Source organism: Sarcophilus harrisii, chromosome 2 (genome assembly GCF_902635505.1).
Source record: "Sarcophilus harrisii chromosome 2, mSarHar1.11, whole genome shotgun sequence".
Classification (NCBI taxonomy): Eukaryota; Metazoa; Chordata; class Mammalia; order Dasyuromorphia; family Dasyuridae; genus Sarcophilus; species Sarcophilus harrisii.
Window position 1 is genome coordinate 260,770,092 of NC_045427.1, and position 22,526 is coordinate 260,792,617.

At 36.9% G+C, this 22,526-nt stretch overlaps 2 protein-coding genes across 4 annotated transcripts in view; one reads left to right on the forward strand and one right to left on the reverse strand.

Moving 5' to 3' along the window:
• Nucleotides 1-7,740, forward strand: part of EIF2AK4 (eukaryotic translation initiation factor 2 alpha kinase 4) — a 98,256-nt gene extending 90,516 nt beyond the window's left edge. For all 3 annotated transcript variants that reach the window (XM_031952076.1, XM_031952075.1, XM_031952077.1), the window contains 5 exons: nt 123-220; nt 4,655-4,723; nt 5,366-5,410; nt 6,543-6,661; nt 7,494-7,740. In XM_031952076.1, the coding sequence (XP_031807936.1) occupies nt 123-220; nt 4,655-4,723; nt 5,366-5,410; nt 6,543-6,661; nt 7,494-7,551 (389 nt within the window). In that variant the 3' untranslated portion in view covers nt 7,552-7,740. The remainder of the gene's footprint in view (nt 1-122; nt 221-4,654; nt 4,724-5,365; nt 5,411-6,542; nt 6,662-7,493) is intronic.
• Nucleotides 7,741-8,650: 910 nt separating this feature from the next.
• Nucleotides 8,651-12,186, reverse strand: SRP14 (signal recognition particle 14). Its single transcript, XM_031952078.1, has 5 exons — nt 12,058-12,186; nt 11,817-11,889; nt 11,008-11,120; nt 9,715-9,747; nt 8,651-9,140 (listed from the first exon to the last, which is right to left on the reverse strand). Exons 1-5 carry the CDS (start codon nt 12,079-12,081, stop codon nt 9,051-9,053), a joined length of 333 nt encoding a protein of 110 aa, XP_031807938.1. The 5' UTR covers nt 12,082-12,186; the 3' UTR covers nt 8,651-9,050.
• Nucleotides 12,187-22,526: the final 10,340 nt, after the last annotated feature.

Here is a 22,526-nt window from a genome sequence, read left to right on the forward strand (position 1 = left end):
AACTATAAACAAATGTTGTCTTTGCTCAACATTGTATTTATTTGTACTTAACCTTCTTGCTTTTAATATGGTACATTTTGTGAAAGTGAATGAAACTGTTTTGAAATTCTCTTTTTTTTTAGGTTTATTTGAAATACATGGAGCAACAGTTGTTCCTAATGTGAGTGTTATAGCCCCAGAAAAGCTATCAGCCAGTACCAGGAGGCGGTATGAAACTCAGGTATGCACTGAGGCTTTTATAGCTTTCTAGTTTTTATCTTTCGGAAAATGTAAGTAATAAAAGAAAATAAATGTAGAAACATTGTTAAAAGCATAATACTTTTTCTTCCTACCTCCAAAACTTAGGATATTTCTGAAATTTACCAAACTAAGAAAAACTTAACTTGGGTAACCAAAGGTAAATCACATAAATCTCTCTGTTCTTCAGCATTCTCATCTGTAAATGGGAATAATATTTGTAATACTTACAAGAAAGGATTATTATAGGGAAAGAAATTTATTAATTTTTAAAGCACTATGTTAGTGACCCATCTACAGTAAGTAAACAAGAAAAGAGAGCAATTCCTTCAGGCATTCTTGGCTTCTCTTTAAAGGATCTAAACACATTCTAGCCTGGCTCAATGAAAAGTGGACTTTAAAATGGATCTTGGAAGATCTGAATAGGTGGAGAGAACATTTCAGATCATCAAAGACATGCCAGAAGCAGAAATAAGCATGGACATTAGCAATGGTTTTCCACTATTGTATTCTATCTCTGTGAACTGAAAAAAGTTTAGATATGGCAATTTCTGTAAGCATTTCTAACTGTAGACAGAGTTTTAAGTTCCAGTTTATTAAGTGCTTTTTGCTACATTGATCTCTAATACTCCCTTGCTGACTGCTGTTGCTTTCTTCCTACTATTACATTATTAGCTGAGTTACTAATATCATTGAGAGCACTATCCTATTGGAACCCTGTATTCATGTTCTATCTTATCAGTTATTCTCTGATCCAGGAGGCATAAGCTGCCATCATCATTGTTTCTGGTTGGATTCAAGAACTAAGTAGCAAGAAGAGGTGGTTGCTAATAAGTGACCAAGAGGCTTTGTGGTCCTGATCAATTCTAAGATAGAGGAGAATACTAGGAATTGTGGCTGCAGGAGAGTGGGGGACCTGATCACAGTCCAAGGGCCAAGAGGTTTGCTAGCACAGATAGCTTTGGGGGAATAGCATCCCTTCCTGGGTAGAAACTACAGGTGAAGAGGTAGTGACCACACCTCTCCTGAGATCAAACTACCTTGGAAGCACCAAAAATCTACAAACTGTACAGCTGGCTCTGAAACAGCAAGAAAGGCCTGAAGCTTGGGACACTGCCCCCTCCACCCTGAGAGGAGAGTACAACTTTAACATAAAATTCCAAGTCAAAAAATGAAAAACATGAGCTGAAAAAATGAGCAAACAAAAAAAGAGCCTATCTATAACATTACTATAGTGATAAGGAAAATCAGGACACAAACTCAGAAAACAATCATGTCAAAGCAGCTAAAGCAAAGCCTCAAAAGAAAAATGCATTGATCATTAGACCAAAAAAAAAAAATTTTTTTCTGGAAGTGACCAAAAAGAAATTAAAAAATCAGATAAGCATATAAGAAAAATTATGAAGAAATGAGTGATGCAAGAAAATTTTGAAAAGAGTCAACAGCTTAAAATAGGCACAGAAAAATAAATAACATCTTAAAAAACAAAATTGGCCAAATGAAAAGAAGTGCAAAAGCTCGTTGAAGAAAGTAATTTCTTAAAAATTAGAATTGAGTGATGGAGAGAGCCATCTGTATCCAGAGAGAAGACTTTGGGGAATGTGGAGTAAACATAGTATTTTCACCTTTTTTTTTGTTGTTCTTTGTTTGCTTGGTTTTTTTTCCATTTTTTTTTTATTTTAGACTGATTTTTCAAGTGCAGCATGATAAATATGGAAATATGTTTAGATAAATATGGAAATATGCACATGTTTAATTTATATTATAGGTTATTAGAGCAATAAATAAGAAAAATTTAGAACACAAGGTTTTGCAAGGGTGAATGTTGAAAACTCTTTGCGAGCATTTTGAAAAATAAAAGGTATTTTAAAAAAATAAGAATCTCAAAAAAATTAGAATTTAAAAAGAAATTGGAGTAGGCAGTGAATAAAAAAAATTCATTCTTTGCAGATGATATGAAGTGTATACTTAAGAGAATCAACTAAAAAACTACTCAAATCAATTAAGAACTTTAGCAAAGTTGCAGGATTTAAATAAATTTATATAAATCAAAGACATTTCTATATATTACCAACAAAGCCCAGCAGCAAGAGATAGAAAGAGAAATTACATTTAACATAACTATAGACGATATAAACTAGTTGGGAGTCTACCTGCAAAGACAAACCCAGAAACTATATGAATACAATTACAAAACATTTCATAGAAATAAAGTCAGCTCTAAACAATTGGAAAACTCTCAATTGCTTATGGATAGACCAGACGTTAATATAAGACAAATGACAATTCTATCCAAATTAATCTATTTATTCAATGCCATACCAATCAAACTGTTTAAAAAATTACTTCATAGAGCTAGAAAAAATAATATAAAAATTATCTGGAAGAACAAAAGATTAAAAATATCAAGGGGATGGGAAAAAAATGCCAAGGACAGTAGTCTAGCCACACCAGATCTAAAATTACATCATAAAGTAGCAGGCATCAAAACCATTTGGTATTAACTAAAAAGTAAGAGTAGCAGATTGGTGAAATAGATTAGGGACAAGTAGTGACTATAGTAATCTACTGTTTGATAAACCCAAAGACTCCAGTTTCTGGGATAAGAACTCACTATTTGACAAAAAATTGCAGGAAAAACTGGAAAATAGTATGGCAAAAACTAGACATAGACCATTCACATCCTATATCAAGATAAAGTCAAAATGGGTTCATAATATAGACATGTGATGCTGCAAGCAGATTAGGAAAGCAAAGGATAGTTTATCTGTCAGGTCTTTGGAGAAGGTAGGAATTTGTGACCAAAGAAGAAATAGAGAATGCAAATTAGATAATTTTGAATGCATTAAATTAAAAAAGGTTTGCATAAACAAAACCAATGCAATCAAGATTAGAAAGGAAGCAAAAAGCTCAAAAATAATTTTTCTAGCCAGTATTTCTAATAAAAACCTCATTTCCAAAATAGTCAAATTTAAAATAATACAAATCATTCCCCAGTTGATAAATGATCAAAGGATATGAATAGACAATTTTCAAATGAAGAAATTAAAGCCATGTATAGTCACATTTAAAAAAAAATGTTCTAAAGCACTACATGCTAAATAAAGGGAGCAGAACCCAGGAGAATATTGTACACTTGTTACTAACAAGTGAAAAATCATATGTTTCAATTTGCATTCAGACTCCATTAATTCTTTTTCTGAATATGAATAGCATTTTTCATCATGAGTCCTTTGAAACTGTCTTGTATTATTGTATTGCTAAGAATAGTTAAATCCTTTACAGTTGATCATCATATGATAATGATGTCACTGGGTACAGTGCTCTGCTGACTTCACTCTGCATCAGTTCAGGAGACATCATATTTCAGAAAACTGCCATGATATCTTAGAACCAGAGGGTAAAACAGAAATTGAAAAAAAATCTGATTACCTCTTAAAAGAGATTCCAAAATGAAAACTCCCAGAACATTACAGCCATAATCCAAAGCTTCTAGGTCAAAGAGGAAGTATTACAAGCAGCCAGAAACAAACAATTCAAATATCATGAAGCTCCCATCAGGATCACACAAGATTTAGCAGTTTCTACATTATAGGATCAGAGGGTTTAAAATAATTATATTCCAGAAGGCAAAGAAGCTAGAAATACAACCAGGATAACCTATCCAGCAAACTGAGTATATTTCATAATTGGAAATTTAACTAAAAAAAACTAGAAAAGGAACAGATTAAAAAATCCCCAATTAAGCACCAAATTAGAAATTCTGAGATTCACAAGTTGAAAGAAAACCAATGAATTAATAAAGCTAAGAGATGATTTTAAGAAAAAGTCAAGAAAACACTCAATTGACTAAAAAAACCAATTACCCAGTATTAATATTAAAAGAATGAATTCACCTTCAGTGAAGATGAAATTAAAACAAATATTAGGAGCCATTTTGTCCAATTATATGCCCAACTGTAAATGAATTATCCTCAGCAATACAAAAAAAAAATTTCAAAGGATTTATGGTGACTATTAGCCATCTCCAGAGAAAGAACTGATGCTGTCTAAATGCATATTTTTAAACACTTTTATTCTGGTGGAGGTTTTGATCTAAATTTTCTTTTACAATGTAGGTAATATAAAAATGTTTTACATGACTACTATGGGAAAATCTATATCAAACTGCTTGCCTTCCTCAGGCAGGGAGAAAGAGAATCAATCTAGAACTAATTTTTTTTTTAAACCTCATGTTAAAAATTTTTTTTACAGGTAATTGAGAGAAAAAGTGAAAATTAAATGTTAAAAAAAAAAAAAAAAAAGTACACAGACCCCATATTAAGAATCCCTATCCTAATGTTTGGTTTGCGGACAAACTGTGGAAGATAGATGTCTTGCATTCACATATTCTGAATTCAGTCTTCTCTTCTTGTAGGTGCAAACAAGACTCCAGACTGCCCTTGCCAACCTCCACCACAAGAGTAGTGAAATTGAAATTTTAGCTGTAAGTCTTTTCCTTTGATATTGATGTTAAGAGCAAAATTGTCAGAACTTAACTTTCAGTTCAATATAAATATTTTGTATTCCTATGTGATTTTCACTAAGAGCAACCTTATGCAAAATTGAGAGTATGAGACTACAGAGAAAATGTGAAGACATGGGGGGGGGAAAATAAAAGAAAAAGGGTTTTTTCCTCTCCCTTCCCCAACCCAACCCCAAAATGGAAAAAAAAAAAATTAACATCCTCAGAAAATCTTCATTTTGTTTCTGAAATTTTCAGAATTTCAGAACTTCAGAAAAAAGCTCAGGTGGACTTTTAAATCTTTTTTTTTTTTTTAATAGCCTTTTATTTACAGGTTATATGTATGTGTAGGGCTTTTAAATCTTAAATCTACACATCATCATGTATTAGAATCAGTCCTTTTGTGGGTGGGATGGTGAATTATGACATAGTACTTTGGGGTCCCAGAAGTGAAGTGTCATCCTCATACAGTTGATATTTACTTCATTTTCTAACAGACTTCAACAGTGATTTTCAAATTCAGTCTTTGGTGACAGTGTATAATACAAATAAGAAGAGTTGACTTAAAATTTTGCCATCAAATCACCTTATGCTAATTTGCATTGTCTGTATCCCTTCTCACAGGTGGATCTGCCAAAAGAAACTATTTTGCAATTTTTAGCACTGGAGGTAAGCAAGGTCTGCCATGCCTAAGTACTGGCCTAGAGTCAAACTTTAAATTCCAAAAGTTTGAGTAATTTTTGCCATTAAGGGACCAAAGTGAAGTTATTTTCCTTAGTGATATTTTCTGAACTTGAGAATTTGTAGAGATTACTGATGTAACTTCCTTTTATAGAAAAGACTTGTTCCTAAATTATCAATGGAATCATTTCAGACATTTATCTTCTCCTTATAGGAAAGAGTAGTGCGCTAACAGCCACTACCAATTGAAGAGTAATAAGAACGCCAATTGTTTTAGAACATCCACAAAAATATGGGATATGGGATGTCTGGGAACAGTGGGCCTTGGCATCCTTCCCAGCAGTGGCCTTGAGGACTTTTTCTCTTCCTTTCCTATCTCCCTACTCCTCCTCCCCCTCCAATCGCATTTGCTCCAGGTGTTAAAATCCCTAGTTTCAGTTATGATCAATCACATGTATCTTCCCTTCCCCATTTTAATTTTGCAATCTTACATATATATATTTTTTCTTTTAAACATATACCTGAATAGTCAATAGAGCCCTTTAATAACATACAGCCCATAAGCTATAGTTAATGTATTATTAATAGAAAAGATGACAACTTTATAATGATGGCTTTCTTTTACCTGCCCAAAATATTGGATACCAGAAATATTAATCTGTGTTTAACCTGGAAATGGACCCATGTGCCATATTAAATTCTATTTTGCTAACTAGATCATTCATTTGTCACAAATTTATTATGAAAGTAGCATGTCACACATAGGCAAAGAGAAGCAGAAAATAATTTGCCCAAGATCATTAAGGTAGTACAGTGATAGCTGGTATACATTGCCAAACTAGGAATGAATTTGATGGCTCCAAAAGGTCTGTAATGAAGTGGTATGTAGCATTTTCATTCTAAAAGTAATCATCTTCTAGGAGGTAGAGCAACTCTCTTATTGAATTTAATACCTTCCTCTATGTGGTTTCTCTGTAGGTACTTTAGTCCTTGGAAGAGCACTAGCAAATCTCATGTTTATCTACCCTGCTCATTCCCCCTCACCCCCCCCCCAAAAAAAAAAAAGAAAATCTTAAGGGTAATCTGCTGTTTAAAAAGTCTTATCTTTGTTTTCCCCTAGTGGGATGGTGACGAACAGGCCTTTAATACAACTGTGAAGCAGCTACTATCACGCCTGCCAAAGCAGAGATATCTCAAATTAGTCTGTGATGAAATTTACAACATCAAAATTGAAAAAAAGTAAGTTATTTGGTTAGCAACATGTTTCACACATGTCAGAATTCCAGGAGGTAAGCTATTAAAACCCTCCCATGGTAGTTTATCTTCCCTGAAGCTTCAGATCCCTCGATGGCTGCACCTCATTTTCCTGTCAGGATGCTGGGGAATAAGTCTACTAATGAGTTCGGCAGCTGGCAGCCAGTGAAGCCTGCCTAGGGCCTCATTTTCAGCCATGACCTTATTAATGAGAAAACATAAAGAAGCAGATCAACTGTCCCCACTATAAATTTATTCTCCCAGATGACTCATATATAGAATTCAAGTGTTTAAGAGGAAATAGATATGAGCTCTGCTGCTTCATTTTTAGAAAATTAAGACTAATTGACCCTTTGCTTTAAAGTCCCAATAGAGAAATATTAGCTTTTTATCCCACTACCTTTAGGGCAAAAATGAAAAATGTAAAACAAATGGTGACATTTCACTTGCCAAGAAAATTTAGCTAATTCTAGATACCTTTACGTATTTTTGTTGGAACAGGACACTTACAAATAAATTTTATTTTCCCAATTAGAATCTATTTCATTTCTTCATTTCTTAAACCAGGGGTCCTCAAACTTTTTAAATAGGGGGCCAGTTCACTGACCCTCAGACTGTTGGAGGGCCGGACTATAGTAAAAACAAAAACTTTGTTTTGTGGGCCTTTAAATAAAGAAACTTCATAGCCCTGGGTGAAGGAGATAAATGTCCTCAGCTGATGCATCTGGCCCACGGGCCATAGTTTGAGGACTCCTGTCTTAAACCATTGTTTTTCTCTGTGACTGCTTCTAATTAAAGACTTTTTTTTCTTCTGCAGAGTGTCGATGCTATTCCTATATAGTTACAGAGATGACTACTACAGAATCTTGTTTTAAATATGAAGAATTCATTGCAAGGACATGTGAATTGTACTTAGTAATGTTTAAACTACCCAGAAGCTTATGTTGTAATATAGAATGTTGTACAGTCACTGTAATTTTGGATAAATCTTAAAACTGAGTATTTTATAGTGTATATATTAAAGGCTGCCAAACTTTTTGGATTTAATAAATGTTTTTTGTAAATCTGCTTGCTATACTTGCAATGGGAATGGAAAAGGAGGATATCTAAATGCAGAATCAAAGCACATTAGCTCTTCCTATATCCCCAAGATTGGATGTGAAATAATCTTTAAGTATATTATCTAATCAATTCACTTATTCTCAGACTGAATACAACCATATGAAAGAGGTATTACTGTTCTTTATAGATGAAGAAATTGTATGTTGGCAGTTAATTGAATTGTGTTAAGAATCCGAGAGTATCAAGTACAATATTCTTCTATATTGAGTTTGGCTTATTCAGTTGTTTCACAACTAGAGCTTGATCCTTCTCAAGCTCATTGTACCAAGGCAAGCAAGATTAAGTGACCAGACTTGTAAAGAGGAAGATGAGTCTTCCTGACTCAAGGCCCAGAATTCTATCCACTGGGTCACTTAGCTAATTTTGAGTTTGGGGGAGATGATTCTTATACTTCACTAAAGAATGAAATATCCAAAGATGTGAGTAACTGATAACTTTGTCCAATTTCCTCTAACTAGCTTAGTTTGTTATTCTAAGCTTGCTCTCTGGGGACTTGAATGAAGGTTTAGGTCTGGATCTCAAAGATTCTCCTATTGAACTGGATATATCACTGGAAAACAAAAAATGCCAATATCAAGGAAAATTTTTAAATTGGAAATGAACTACAATATAATAACTTTCCCAGTGAATTCTGTTAAATTTAAATGGTTCATTAACAAGACTTAAAAACTTCATAAACACCTCACAGGTATTTAGAAAGCAACCCTATGACTACACATACTATTCAAAGAACTGTCAGCTTCTATCACCAAAAGCTCTGAGGACATGCTAAGTTTTCTCATTCCTCACAGAATTGGGTTAATAATGCAAAACCAAAGGTGATGAAAGAACAGACATATAAAGGGAATCAAAAAAGGTATATGGATAAATTTAATAATATATTGCTCTTTTGACACAGATTGCTAAAGTGACTTCAACAAACCATAGGTCAGATATACTATAAAGTGTAGAGGGGATGAGGCTTTTTGGATGCCACATATAATACATACATACATATATATACACACACACACACACACACATATAACTTGGGCAGGCCTTTTTTTTTTTTTTTTTCTTTTTCTTTTTTAATCACAGGAACTCCTGTAAACATTAAACTGGCAATTAACCGAAACAGGATTGATAAACTGCTACTAAATAACACTCCCTTCCCACCATATGAAGCCACTCAGCCTTTAATGGTAAAGGCTGTACCATTAGCCAAGTGTCTTCAAAGTTGTTTAGTGAAATAAAACTGGAATCTAAGTGCCCCTCACTGTGTGGCTTTGCTTTTCTTGTTTTTGCTCTTCTTGTCTCTCTTCTTTAGCCCATCCATATTGGCTCTAAGCAAGTTAGAATAGGCCTGTAAAACAAAAAGCATAACCTTCAATGAAAACGAGAGCACTCTAATTGGCCCACCATTCTTTTGTATTCACAGAAGGCCTATAGTAGAGGAAATAAGAGTGGTTAGGAGAGAAAGAATGTAACATGCCAGAACATACCTTCCCTCTAGTTCTGGGAAGGACAGACCATGTATGTTAGCAATTTTTCATCCCTTACTTGCTCTAGGCAAGACAATTACTGACCTTATTTTGTTATTATTGATGTAATTTCTATAGCAAAACCAGCAAATACTAATTGTTAACATTTACAATAGTGCTTTCCAAAGATCTGCAAAACACTTTGTGTATATTTCATAGTTTACAAAACTGTATTAGGGTGATAGAACAAACCTAAGTTGACTCTGACAGGAAAAAAAAGCAAGATATAAAAATTATGTTCCATCATTCATATTAGGCAGCTTCATTTGTAAAATGGAAATTAAAATTGCCCCTCCTAAGAGAGCTCATTATTTTAGTTCAGTTAGATGCCTAGACTGAACCTTGAATTCTACTTACTAACAACTTGGGGAGACCCAATGAATATCAGAAACTTACCATCTGGAATTTATTCACTTCTTTAGAGCTCACCTAGAAAACATAAATAAATCAATTACCTTCCCTCTTCATGCAAAAACTACTGAAGTCCTCATGGGGGCAGCATACCCCATACTTATATAGCTGTCCCCAACTTCACAGAGCTGTGCTTTAACAGTGTTACTACTAGCTAAGGTCAAGGTAGCAAGATGACAAAAGAGAAGGCTTTCCTCACCTGTCATATTCGAAAACCAAATAGTTTTGCACCCTTCAGTTCTGCTTAGGGGTGGGTCATGTACGATAGATAGCTTCATTGTACAATATGAAACAATATCTTAGTCAATAAATGTATGGATGTACTACGCAAAAGAAAGAAACTCCTTTCTCCATGCAACCTCTCACCAGAGGTTCCTTCAGTTTCTTCTTAAAAGGAAAATACTGTGACAAAAGTGCAATGCAGTTTGTTTAGTTTTTTTAACCTCAGAGTAAAGTACATTGGAATAAAGAAATATAAAAGAATTCTAACAGACTAACTTTACCACACTAACCAACTGATAAAGCCAGCTTCCTAGGCATCTGGTATCCTTTTTCAATTGAATTTCGGAAAATTTTCAAAAGATCCAATTAAAAAGACAAGATTTTATACTGGCTAATGAGGAACTAAATTAACCTAAGTCTTCCATGTGGCAGTGCTGGTGGCAGTAGAGGGAGAAAAGTAATAAAAGAGGTTTAATATAGTATATTAACTAAGTGAATCAAAGATTCAGCAAATAAAATAACACTTCTGCATTCACTAACTGCTATAATGCCTTAATCTCTACTCTTATTAGGAAAATCAAAGCCCAACAAACCATTAGGAGTAATTCTGTATTTTATCATCAGCAATATACAAGGGCATAAGCCATAGGCAATTGAAATATCAAACAGGCAATGAGAAGCTGTTGCTGATAAATTACAGTAGTGGCATAAAGAGTATTTGTGCTATCTATTAACTGCTTCTAAGGGCAATTAAAATTACAGATAACCTAATTCCTCATAAAACTTGGAAAAGCAAAGGAGAAATTTCATTTGACCTTCCTTTCTACTTACTTTTCTAGTAACTCTAGGCAGTATAAGGTGGCGTAGAAACAAACCAAATTGCAATTTATGTCATACCCAAATGACCTCTGAATAACTGAACCTTGAACAATTCTTGAAGATTATGGTAGGTATAAAATGTGGATCAGAGAGTTCCCATCTTCAAAATCCTGAAAATTTCCAATTTAAAGACAAACATGCTACCCTTGTGCATAGCTCCCCAGAGTCCCTGCTCACCACAGTGCTGATTTTCTTTTTCCCATCAGTAGCTCTTAGCAAACACTTATTGTCTGAAGGCTCAAAGCCTTCCACAGAGCCTTTCCTTGGAATGGGTTTAGTCCGACCATCATCTGCATTAAAGAAAAAATAAAGTTCCCGTCAAAAAAAAATAACATTTATACCACCATTCCAATTCAGGAACGTACCTATGCTATACCAGAAGTGCTCATTCTTTATTCAACATCGGAAAAGTGGAGATACTAACAAGAAATCCAATTTGTATGGCGGAATCAAATAAAGGCCACAAAAATTTCTCTTTTCCGGTGAATGGAAATAAAAAAAGGAAAAGGTAGAAAAAGGTAAGAGCCCTGAGAGAACAGGCTAAGAGACCAAGGCTGCTGGAAAACTAGGCACGCCCCCCACTGCTAACCCACCCTGGTCTGAACAGAAGCGCCTACTGAGGAGGGTCGGCCCGGAGCCACTGCTAGGGAGGGGTGTGGGCAGGGGGCCCTCCGAGCCGCCAAGGCCGGGATCGGCCGGCCCTGTCCCTCTTCCCAGGATTCGGGAGGCCAGGGAGCCCGCATCAAGGCCCGCGGGTACATTTCAGGAGGGCCCTGGGCTCTTTTTAGTGCATTTTGTTCCTTATGATAACCAGATGTCGTCATCATCCCGGATATTTTGACAGAAGCTCGGGCTCACGGGGCCCAGGGAGGTGGAAGTTACTCCGGGGAAGCAAAGCCAGGCCCCTGACGGCGCCGGTGCCTCAGTTTCCCGCCTGCGTAGGCCTCGCTCCCCTCCCCCCTCCCCGCGGGGCAGGGGTTCCTTACACTTCTTCAGGGTGATGAACACGCTCCCCGACGACCGGCACTTCTGGAAGAGCCTGGTCAGCTCCGTCAGGAACTGGAAAACAAGCCCCCCCCCGGGCTCCCGTTAGGCGGCCCCACGACGCCAACGGCGAGCGGCCGACGAGTCCGGGCCCGTCTCTGGTCCGGCCAGACCGAGACCCGGGCGAGGCTCTACTCTCCCACCCACCTCCCGCTGCCCCCCCCCGCCAGTCCCGGCCCCCACCTGCTCGCTCTCCAGCAGCACCATAGCGGATCCTCCGCCCCCCGGCCGCGCTCGCTCAGTCACCACTAGCCAGGGAGCCGGAGCCGGAAGTGCGGCTCTAGAGAGGCGGGACTTCCGCTTTCTCGGAGGCTTCCCCTGCTCCGCCATTGTTCTAGGCCTTCCCTGCCTCATCACCCCGGTCAGCCCCACCCCCTTAGTGCGCGGCTACGAGGTCCCCATCCCCCCCCCCGCGGCGGGGTGGGGGGGGGAGAGCGGAAGTAGGAGAGAGACAGAAAAGGAAAATGAAGAGAGGAGAGAGGGGAAGATAGCGGGAGGAAAGGAAGCGTGGAAGGGAGAAAGAGAAAAGAAGGGCAAGAAAAAGGAAAGCGGGCCAAGAAGGCGGGAGAGAGAGAGAGGAAAGGGGGGGAAGGATGGAGGAAGAGAAGTGGGGGAGGAGAGAACTAGGAAGGAGTGGAGGAAGAGGGAGACAGGCAAAAAGGAAGGGAAGAAGAGAAGTGAGGGTGTTGGGGATGACAGGACTGACGGAGGAGGAAGAGGGGGAAAGGAAGAGGAAGATGGAGGAGGAGGGAGGATGTTAGGAAGTAAGTGGAGAAAGGATGGAGAAGCAAGTAAGGGAAGGAGAAAGGAGAAAAGTGTTTGGAAGGAGAGGAGGAGAGAAGGAAAAAAGGGAACGAGGATGAGAGGGAAGGAAAGAGAAGAAAAAAGAAAGGGATATGGAGAGAGAAGGGCAAGGAGCGAAGCTGGGAAAGGGAGGAAGGGGAAGAAGGAGGAAGAAAGGAATGGAAAAGAGAAGGAAAAGACTAGGAGAGGAAATTGAGAAGAGAAGAAGGAAAAAGAGGAGTGAATTGGGGAAAAAAGGTAGAAGGGAAAAGAGTGAAGGGGGGGGGAAGGTAGGAATGACAGGATGGGAAGAGGAGAGACAAGGGAACGTCACCCAAAGGATCACCTCTTTTTCCAGGCCCCAAATACATACCATCCTCTTTCAGGGACCTTCCTTGACCAGGTTTTAGGTTCCCTCTCCCAATGATCATTATGGAAAATTTGTGCCACAGTAAGAGAAAAAGAGATGAAGGAAGGAGAAAGAGAGGGAAAGAGGAAGGAGGAGGAGGCGGTGGGTTTGTGCCTGAGTTCTAGTCATGCTCTTTTGGCTAGTGATGCTAACAGGGATAACTAAACAGGTTAATTCAAGAAACACTTAGGAAACAAATACCACATGCAAAACACCATGCTGAGTACTGGAGCTGAAAAGATCAAAAATAACAGCCCTTAACCTTCAAAGAATTTACAGTATGTTCATCTTTGCCCTTTGCTCCTCTCCTGCATCATTGATTTCTCAGTTTCTAGTAGTCCCTTGCCTTCCGCATATATACAAAATCAGTTCTCTCCCAACCATAAAATTCCATAAAAAACAAACAAACAAACAAAAAGATGTGGTAGGAAGAGCACTACATTTGGAATCATTAGAATTACACTTGAATCCTCATTCCACTGCTTATTGCTTGTATGACCTTGGTTGGACAAGGCCTTTAGCTCCTGGGTCTCTGTATCTTTATCTGGAAAATGAGAGATTATGCCCAGAGTCCATCATTTAGGTGTTGAAGTGGATAGAGTGTTACATTTAGAGTTAGGAAGACCTGAGTTCAAATCCAAATTCAAATTCAAATCCAACTATGAGACTCTAAGCAAGTCACTTAACACCTGCTTCAGTTTTCTTATCTATAAATAGGAATCATAATAGCTTCTCTTGCTCAGAATTGTTGTGAGCATAAAATGATATTTGTTTTGAAAATGTTTTGTATATTTAACATATATTGGAAATTATTAATCCACTTGCTGGGAAGGAGGGAGGGAGAAAATTTGGAGCACAAGATATAACAAGGGTGAATACTAAAAACTATCTTTGCATGTATTTTGAAAAATAAAAAGCTATGCATTTTGTTTTCTTTCTCATTTTTTTTCCTTTTTAATTTGATTTTTCTTGTGCAGCATGATAATTGTGGAAATATGTATAAAACAATTGTACATGTTTAACATATACTGGATTACTTGCTGTGTAGGGGAGATTGGAGAGGGAAGGGAGGAAAAAAATTCTGGAACACAAGGTTTTGTAAGAGTGAATGTTGAAAATTACCTATGCATGTGTTTTAAAAATAAAAATCTTTAATAAATCTTATTAAAAAAATAAAAATAAAAAGCTATTATGATGAAAATGCTTTGTAAACCTTAAAGTGCTGCATGAATGTTAAACTGTTATTAATAGTCTATATTTCTTTTTTTTATAAATTTGCATTGATACTTTTCATTTGCTATATCACCAAAATTTCTCCGAGTATCCATCTCCTCCCAGAGAGCTATCCCAAATAACAATATTTTTAAAGGGAAAAAAGAAAAAGAAAAAAAATCAGCAATTACAATTTAAATGTCTGAAAATATTTGCAAAAAGCACATGCTCATGAACCTCCCAGAGTCTCAAAGGATTGGGGTGAGACTATCTTTCAATATTTCCTCTTTGGGGTCATGTTAGCTCTTTGTAATTTGGTGACATTCATTTTTGATTTTCTCTTCCATTTATACGTCCATTGTATAGGGGTAGCTAGGTGGCGCCATAGCACACAGAGTGCCAGCCCTGCAATCAGAAAGATATCTTCCTAAGTTCAAATCTAGTCTCAGACATTTACTAGCTGCGTGATCCTAAGCAAGTCACCTAAGCCTATTTGCCTCAGTTCTCTCATCTGTAAAACGAGCTAGAGAAGAAAATGGCAAACTACTACAGTATTTCCCTAGAAAACCCCAAATGGGCTTACAAAAGAAATCACTGAAAATGACAGAAGAACAATAACAAAAGTACGTGTGCATATAAACACACATACACATACACACAAAGTTTTCTTGGCTCTATCAATATCACTAAGCCTCAGATCGTGTAAATCTTTCCATGTTTCTCTGTATTCATCAATTTCCATCACATGCACCAAAATTTGTTTAGCCATTCACCAAGCAAGGGAATCCATTATGTTCTATTTTTTTTTTCTACCACAAAAGATATACTGTCATAGATATAAAATTCTGTATTTCTATACACACTCTCACCATCGTCACTACTGACTGAAAAAAGAGCATACTAGAAAAGTCACCATCATTGTCCCCCAATTCATTTTAACATCTTAACACATTCATCCTACTACAACTGTCTTAAGGGGAGCGGGAAATTAATAGCCATCACAAATATGCACAATTGACTTTTTTCCTTCTATAAATCCAGAAAGTTTGCATAAAGCATTTAGGAATGTAGAAATTGGTATAAAAATGGAGAAAATTTGAAGTATATAGACTTGCCAATACTGAGATTTATCATTCTTTTTCCTCGGTACACTTGTACATTTGTCAATTGGAGTGAAGAGAAGAAAGAGCTGAATATATAAAGGAAACTTTGAACAGATATGCCTGAGACAAATGGAGTATTCACACAAGCGCAGAGAAGATGGGAAGTGTAGATTTATATGATAAATTCATCTCAACGCCAGGAAGGTTTCTGACAAAGCTTCTTGTTGATATATTCTTGGACAAGACAAAGAAATACAGGCAATATGATTGATTCCCAGCAGGGTGAACAGCCATATCTCAAAAGTCTTGATTAATGAGTTCATAGTGCACATTTTAAGCATCTGACCTCTACCCTGTTTTATTTGACATATTTATTGGTGGTTTGAATGAAGACACTTACTCAATTTATAGACGACACAACAGGGGAAGAGATGTCATCTGTTAGATGACAAAATCAGTACTTCAAAAGATCTTGAAAGACTGGAAGGATAGATCCAATCCAACCATGATGTCAGTCAAGTTCTAGGTTTATGTTTAAATAAATAAACTGTTCAGGATGGAAGAGAACTTCTTGGGGGTAGTAATTCATCCGAAAAGTACTTAAACATTTTTGTGGACTGCATCTACAATATTAGTCAACACTATGATACGGCTGCCAAAAATGTAACTTCAAGTTACATTATTATTAATAATAGCTAGCATATATATGGAGCAGCTAAGGGGAAAAGTGGATAGAATTCCTCGAGTCAGGAAGATTATCTTCCTAATTCAAACCTGGCCTCAGAGTTACTGTGTGACCCTAATCACTTAACCCTCTTTGCCTCAGTTTCCTTATCTGTGAAGTGAATTAGAAAAGGAAATGGCAAACTACTTCACCTATCTTTGCCAAAAAAATTTCAAATGGGATCTTAGAAGATGGATGACCGAAAAGACTGAACAAAACATTTATATAATGTTTCTAGATTTGCAAACTACTTTTAAAATATCTTATTTTATCCTCATCTCACCCCTGGAAAAGTATTATCATTATTATCCTGATTTTATAAATGAAGAAACTGGGGCAGACAGAAGTTAAGTGATTTACCCAGGATCACAGAGATAGTAAGTGTCTGAACTCAGATTTGAATTCAAATCTTACTGAGAGTTCAGTTCTCTATTCACTGTACTATCTACCTGCCTTAATAAAATAAGAGGAAGAGAGAAGGGAGGAGAAAAGAAGAGAGGGAGGGAAAGAGGGAGAGGAAGAAAGAGAGAGAGGGAGGGAGGAAGAGAGAAAAGGAGAGAAGAAGAGAGAGGAAGGAAGAAAGAGTGAAAGTGTAGTGTCCAGAATGAAGCTAGTAATAATTGGTCCAATTTACTCAGCCAATGTCAGACCATAATTAGAGTTCTGGGTTCATTTCTGAGCATGACACTTTAAAGGGAACGCCAGAAACTAATTAGGATGGTGAGATGACTTGAAACCATGTTATGTGGCAAATAGCTGAAGAAACTGGAGATGTGTGACTTGAAAAACAGACTACTTAAAGGAGACACAATGGGTGTCTACAAATATAGGAAGGGCTATCACATGGGGAAAGCATTAAACAGTCTGTAGATGGCAGAATTAAAGACAATAGCTAGATGTTAGAAGAATTCAGTATAAAAGAGAATAACTTTTTAGCAATTGAACTGTCCAAAAGTGAAGTGGGATATTTTGTGAGGTATTGTTTCCCATCTTCCTAAGTGATCAAGCAGACATCCTACCACTACCATTTAAAGAGATCTTAAAAGGGATTCCTTCATGGGTGGAAGGTGGAACATAATAAATTCTAGGTGCTTTCCAATGCTAATATACTGTAGTCTGTTAGTACAAATTTCCCTGGTAATAAGCTTCATAGTCTTGTTTGTTTTTTGTTTTTGGTTTTGTTTTGTTATTAATTTGAATTAAAATATGATAAGAAGCTACTGCAGAACTTTAAGATGACATAATCAGAAAAGACAACTGTGGCCACTGTGATTAAAATAAATTGGAAAAAGGAATTACATAAGAAGGAGGTTACAATGAACCAGGTAATGAGGCCCAAACTAAGGTAATAGCAGTGGGGACAGGGAGGAATACATTAATAGAGAAGATGATTATAAAGTACAAATTCCCTACCCTTCTCCATTTCTTGATACTTAGCATCATAGGATCTAGACCCACAGAGATTAAGTGGCTTAGCCAAGGTCACATAGCTTATAATAATAATGCCAATTTCTATGGTGTTTAGTGGTTTACAAAGCTTTCATTATAAGAATGCTGTCAGGTGGTAGGACAAGCATTTGAGATTATGAAATATAAACTGAAGAGTCCTGATAATAGCAGAGGTCACTGGGTTACCCCAATCTATCATCAGCAACTCCTATGGAGATATTTTCTCCTTCCCCATATGTCACTAAGAAAAATATTGAGAACCAGTGACCACAGGGTAGGCAAGCCAGACTGGCTGAAGTAGCAACATACCCTGAGGGACAGATAGGATTTGGCATATGCCAGGGAGGCCAAATGGCATATGCCAGGGAGGCCAAACCACTACTATGGATTCTATACCCAAGAGCTCCAGTAGTGCTCCCCACCCATAGCAATCCAGCTCTTCTGTTTCCAGCCAAACCCTTTCCCCATAAACATCTTATCCAGAAATTCCCTCAGCATTTGCTACAACCTTGGCCCCTCAATAGCCACAGCTCCTAAAGACTCGAAAGGAAAGTCCTTGACACCATTAAATAGTTCAACATTGAAATGATGCTAAAGAAAGTGTATTACCATCTGTCTAGTGGATGCATCCCAAGGACCACTAGACCTTTCCATCTACACTACAGCTGGATCACCATATAAGTATTATCCCTCTATTGTAGTGGGAGTTCCTTGAGAATGGGAATTGTTCTCATCTTTATCTCTAGCACTTGATAAATGCTTTTTCAATAATTTGTACATTTAAGGATTACATAAAGCAATGGAGATTAAGTAATATCCAAAGTGACATCCAAAATATATCTGAGGTAACAAGGGCAGTTAAGTAACACAGTAAATATAGTGCTGGGACTAGAGTCAAGAAAACTCATCAACCTTTCTTAATAAAAATCTGGTCTCAGACACTAGCTCTCTGGGCAAGTCACTTCACCTATATGCCTCATGAGCTGGAGGAGCAAAGATACTCCAATATCTTTGCCAAGAAAAATCCAAATGGAACCATGAAGACTTGAACACGATTGAACAACACAAAGGACAATAGAGCTAGCATGTTACAGAAACAAGACTTGAATCCAGGCTTTCTGGGTTCCATGACTGGCTCCATGTTGTTTACAATGCAAGTATTATTATGTCCCCCCCCCCATCTTTTTTTGGAGTAAACTTGCCACTTTATTGATGTTCCTCCCAAGTGAGGAAACCAACTTTATCAATGCAACTGCTCCAAAATTTATACACTAAACAATCTCTCATAGCAGAGAGTAATGTGCCCAGGGTTACACATCTAGGTTCTGTCCAAGATGAGGAAATCAAGGCTCAGAGAAACCAAGAGATTTCGCCATAATGACAGTTATTACATAGCAGAGAATCTAACCAAAACTCTCTTATTCTGAAACAACTGTGTTTCCACTATAATTGTATCTTTTAGTTGAAATTTAAGACAGATGTGTCCAAAGCCACCCAGTATTCTAAGCGGCCACTGAGTAGTCCAGCAGCCACTTCCCTTTGGGAAGAAAAAACTCTCCCTGTCCTCACAAATGTAAAACCAATTGTTCACAGAAAAGAAAGAAACTTCCTAAGAATTTCTCTAATGGATCTTGTCCTATACCCAGTGTCCCTAAGTTCTTGAAGTCACTGACTTCTTTTGATCACCAAGGGACTTAACATGTAGGGATAAGCAGAAGCAGAGATATTAAAAGTATTTTTTTTTCCAAAGCTGACTAACCATAGCACAAACAGAAGCAACAGTATGCTCCCTCTATTGTTCCCTTTTTTTCCATCACCAAAAAAAAATTTTTTTAAATGTGTATATGGTTCCATAATGCTATGATTTAGACGTTGGTTTTTTGTTGGGTTTTTTCTTCTGCAAGCAAAGTAAAACCAGAATGTTGAAAACCCCACAACTTGTGCTCTTAGCTAGATTGTACACATAATTTGGCTTTCTACAAACTTGGATATTTGGGACATTTTTAATCCATCCCAATTGAATAGTGTAGATTTAAAATTCCAGCTTTTTGTTTGTCAATTTCCTGTGATAATGTCTTTGGTATCTTGAGCTAAGTATGGATTGTCCCAAAAGTCTTAGTACAGTTTTAAGATTTAGTAATTTAAAGCTACTATCTAGTTTGATCAGATAATCCAATTTGTAAAATAAGCATTCTCCTTTCTTTTCTTTAACTATTCTTGGATATTTGGGGGTTATTTTCTTGCTTATTTGCATCAGTAGCAAATGGTGAAAAGAAGAAATAAAATTCAAAATCATGGCTACTTGTTAGCCAACTCATACATTTTTAAAGGATGAGATTTATGTTAAAAGCTTAAAAAAAAGATTGGGGATTATGTACATCTTTTCTATTTAGTGTTATCCTTAAACACTGTTAACATGAACTATTCAAAAAATTTATAAGATTAAAATGAAATTTAGCTGATTGAATTTTCAGTGTTTTTTAAACTACAAGCAGTTTCCAGCTTTTGTTCCAGAAATTTAGCACATCTTATATTGAAACAATGTCACAAGGAAGTGTTGCTAGGTTTCCAGGCCAACCCACAAAGGTCTATTTAACTGGCAATACAGCTGAATTGCTCTAGAGAAAGGAGACATCCATTATGCTTTTATTTCTATTGGAAAATGAATTTCAAGTTCCACCTGGAAATGCTCTGAATACATCCTATCCTCCTCATACCAGATTCAAGGGACTGAATGAGGCATATGTGGTTTGGGAAAAGGCTGATGCTGGAATTTGTTTTGCTTCACTCTGTATATTTGTTATAAGAATTTGGGTTTTCTTTGTTTTAGAGAATGGGGGGCAGGGAGAAGAAGGTGAGAAGAAAAAGAAAATGGATTTTTATTCATTAAAACATTTTAAGAAACGCTATAAATATATGACTTGCAAAGGTAATTGAGAGAATATTAGAACTGATTTGCACTCAGATCCCACCCTTTGATACTAGGTTTGGGGAAGAAGGAAGGGAGAGAATAAGCATTTATTAACAGCCTGCTGTATGCTAAGTATCTTTTTTTTTAATGAATATTATCTCATTTGAGCCTCACAGTTATTCTGCAAGGTAGGTACTATTATTATTCCCATTTTACAGATGAGAAAATTGAGGGAAACAGAGGTTGATTGACTTGTCCAGGATCACACATCTAATAATTGTCTGAAGCTGAAACTGAACTTGGGTCTTCTTGATTTCATACTCACCATTCTATCCTCTGTGTAACCAGCTGCCTCAAGTGGTTATGGCCATGTCATTTAATTTCTCTGAATCTCAATTTCTCATCTTTAAAACAGTGACACTAATAGCTATAGTACCCTCCCTCAAAGATTACTGTGAAATATTGTAATGTATGTTAAACACTATATAAAACATTATTATCTCCACTTCTCACAGCATTATAGATTTAAAGAGGGAAGGAATTTTAGAGGTCATTAAATTCAACACTCTGCCCTCCTCTATTTTACAGATGAAGAAATTGAGACATAAAAAGATTAAGTGAGCTGCCCAGAGTCACATAATTAATAAACATTCAAAGTAAGATTTAAATCCATGTCCTTCAGGCAGCTGGATGGCACACTGGATAGTAAACACTGCATCTAGAGTCAAGAAGACATTAAATTCAAATCCAGTCTCTGACACTAGCTTTGTGACTTTGGATAAGTCATTTTACTTCTCTGTCTCAGTTTCCGCAAATGTAAAATGGAAATCATAATAGGACTTACCTGGCAGTTAGGAAGATCAAATATGACAGTATTTTTTTAAAAAAGTTTAACAAAGTGCCTGGCACACAACAGATGTTTAACAAATGCTTTTTCCTGACCTTCTTTCCTCCCCATCTTCTGATTTTAAATCCAGCACACTGCCTGGTGATGCTGTGTCTATGCTCCAGCAATCATCATTCCCCCTAAACCAAACATGCTTTGCTCCTTACCAATACACCTGCAAACATGCTCACATGCTTCCTGATGCTTTAAAATCAAAACAAAAAAAAAAATAAAACCCAAAACTTTTATTTGAACCACTTAGTCAAAAAATTTTAATATGGGAAGAATTTTAAGGGTCATCTAGTGCCTACCTTCCTCATTTTACAGCTAAGGAACCATATAGGTCACCCAAGAAGCATGTGGCAGAGCTCATCTTAGAACCTGCCCTTCTGATCCAAATTCAGAGATCTGTCTTCTTGTTCAGTCAATTAGGACAAATCAGACTCTTTGTGAACCCATTTGGGGTTTTATTGGCAAAAATGCTGGAGTAGTTCGCCATTTCCTTCACTAATTTATAAGTGAGGAAACTGAGGCAAACAGGATGAAGTGACTTGCCCAGGCTCACACAACTAGTAAGTGTCTGAGGTCAGTTTTGAACTGAAACTGTATTTTCCTGAATCCAGATCTAGAGCTCTATCCACTGTGTCACCCAGCTGCCTTGTGCTCTGGGTACTACACCACATTACATTCTACCCTGGTCACCTGCTAGTCTCCCTTGTACCTTCAAAGCTAATCTAAATTTTACCTATTTCTTTCTAATCTATTCCTCCAATTGACCTTGGGAATTTTCAATGTATTCTGAATGACTCCAGAGATTGTTGTAAAGAGTCATACAATTATTATATCCTTCTTAAAGATGGGGATGTGAGAAATAATCAACAGTTGGGCTTGCACAGTGTTGCAAGCTTCGAGGTAGTATAAAATAGTGGATACCACTGACCAAGAGGTTTTCAGAATGTGAGAAGGTTAAGGAAAATTAGGATTCACAGAACAATTATGTGATCAATAGAAGCCTTGAGCAAACAAGAAATTGGGGAGCTAGGAAGGCACAGGTGGATTCAGCCAATCAGAGAGAATCTTGTGATTTTGAGAAAACGACAAACTTAAGACAATAGCAATCCAGCTCAAACTAGTTGGGGTCAGTGACCTGACTTGACCAAATCAGGATTGAGCTG

Bases quoted from the DNA above. Each gene is read 5' to 3' on its own strand.
- SRP14 (XM_031952078.1), bottom strand. From the start codon at position 12,081: ATGGTGCTGCTGGAGAGCGAGCAG. The intron at 11,890-12,057 runs GTGGGGGCCGGG...CTTGTTTTCCAG, and splicing joins TGCTGCTGGAGAGCGAGCAG to TTCCTGACGGAGCTGACCAG. The intron at 9,748-11,007 runs GTGAGCAGGGAC...TATGTTTTCTAG, and splicing joins AAAAGAAAATCAGCACTGTG to GTGAGCTCTAAAGAAGTGAA.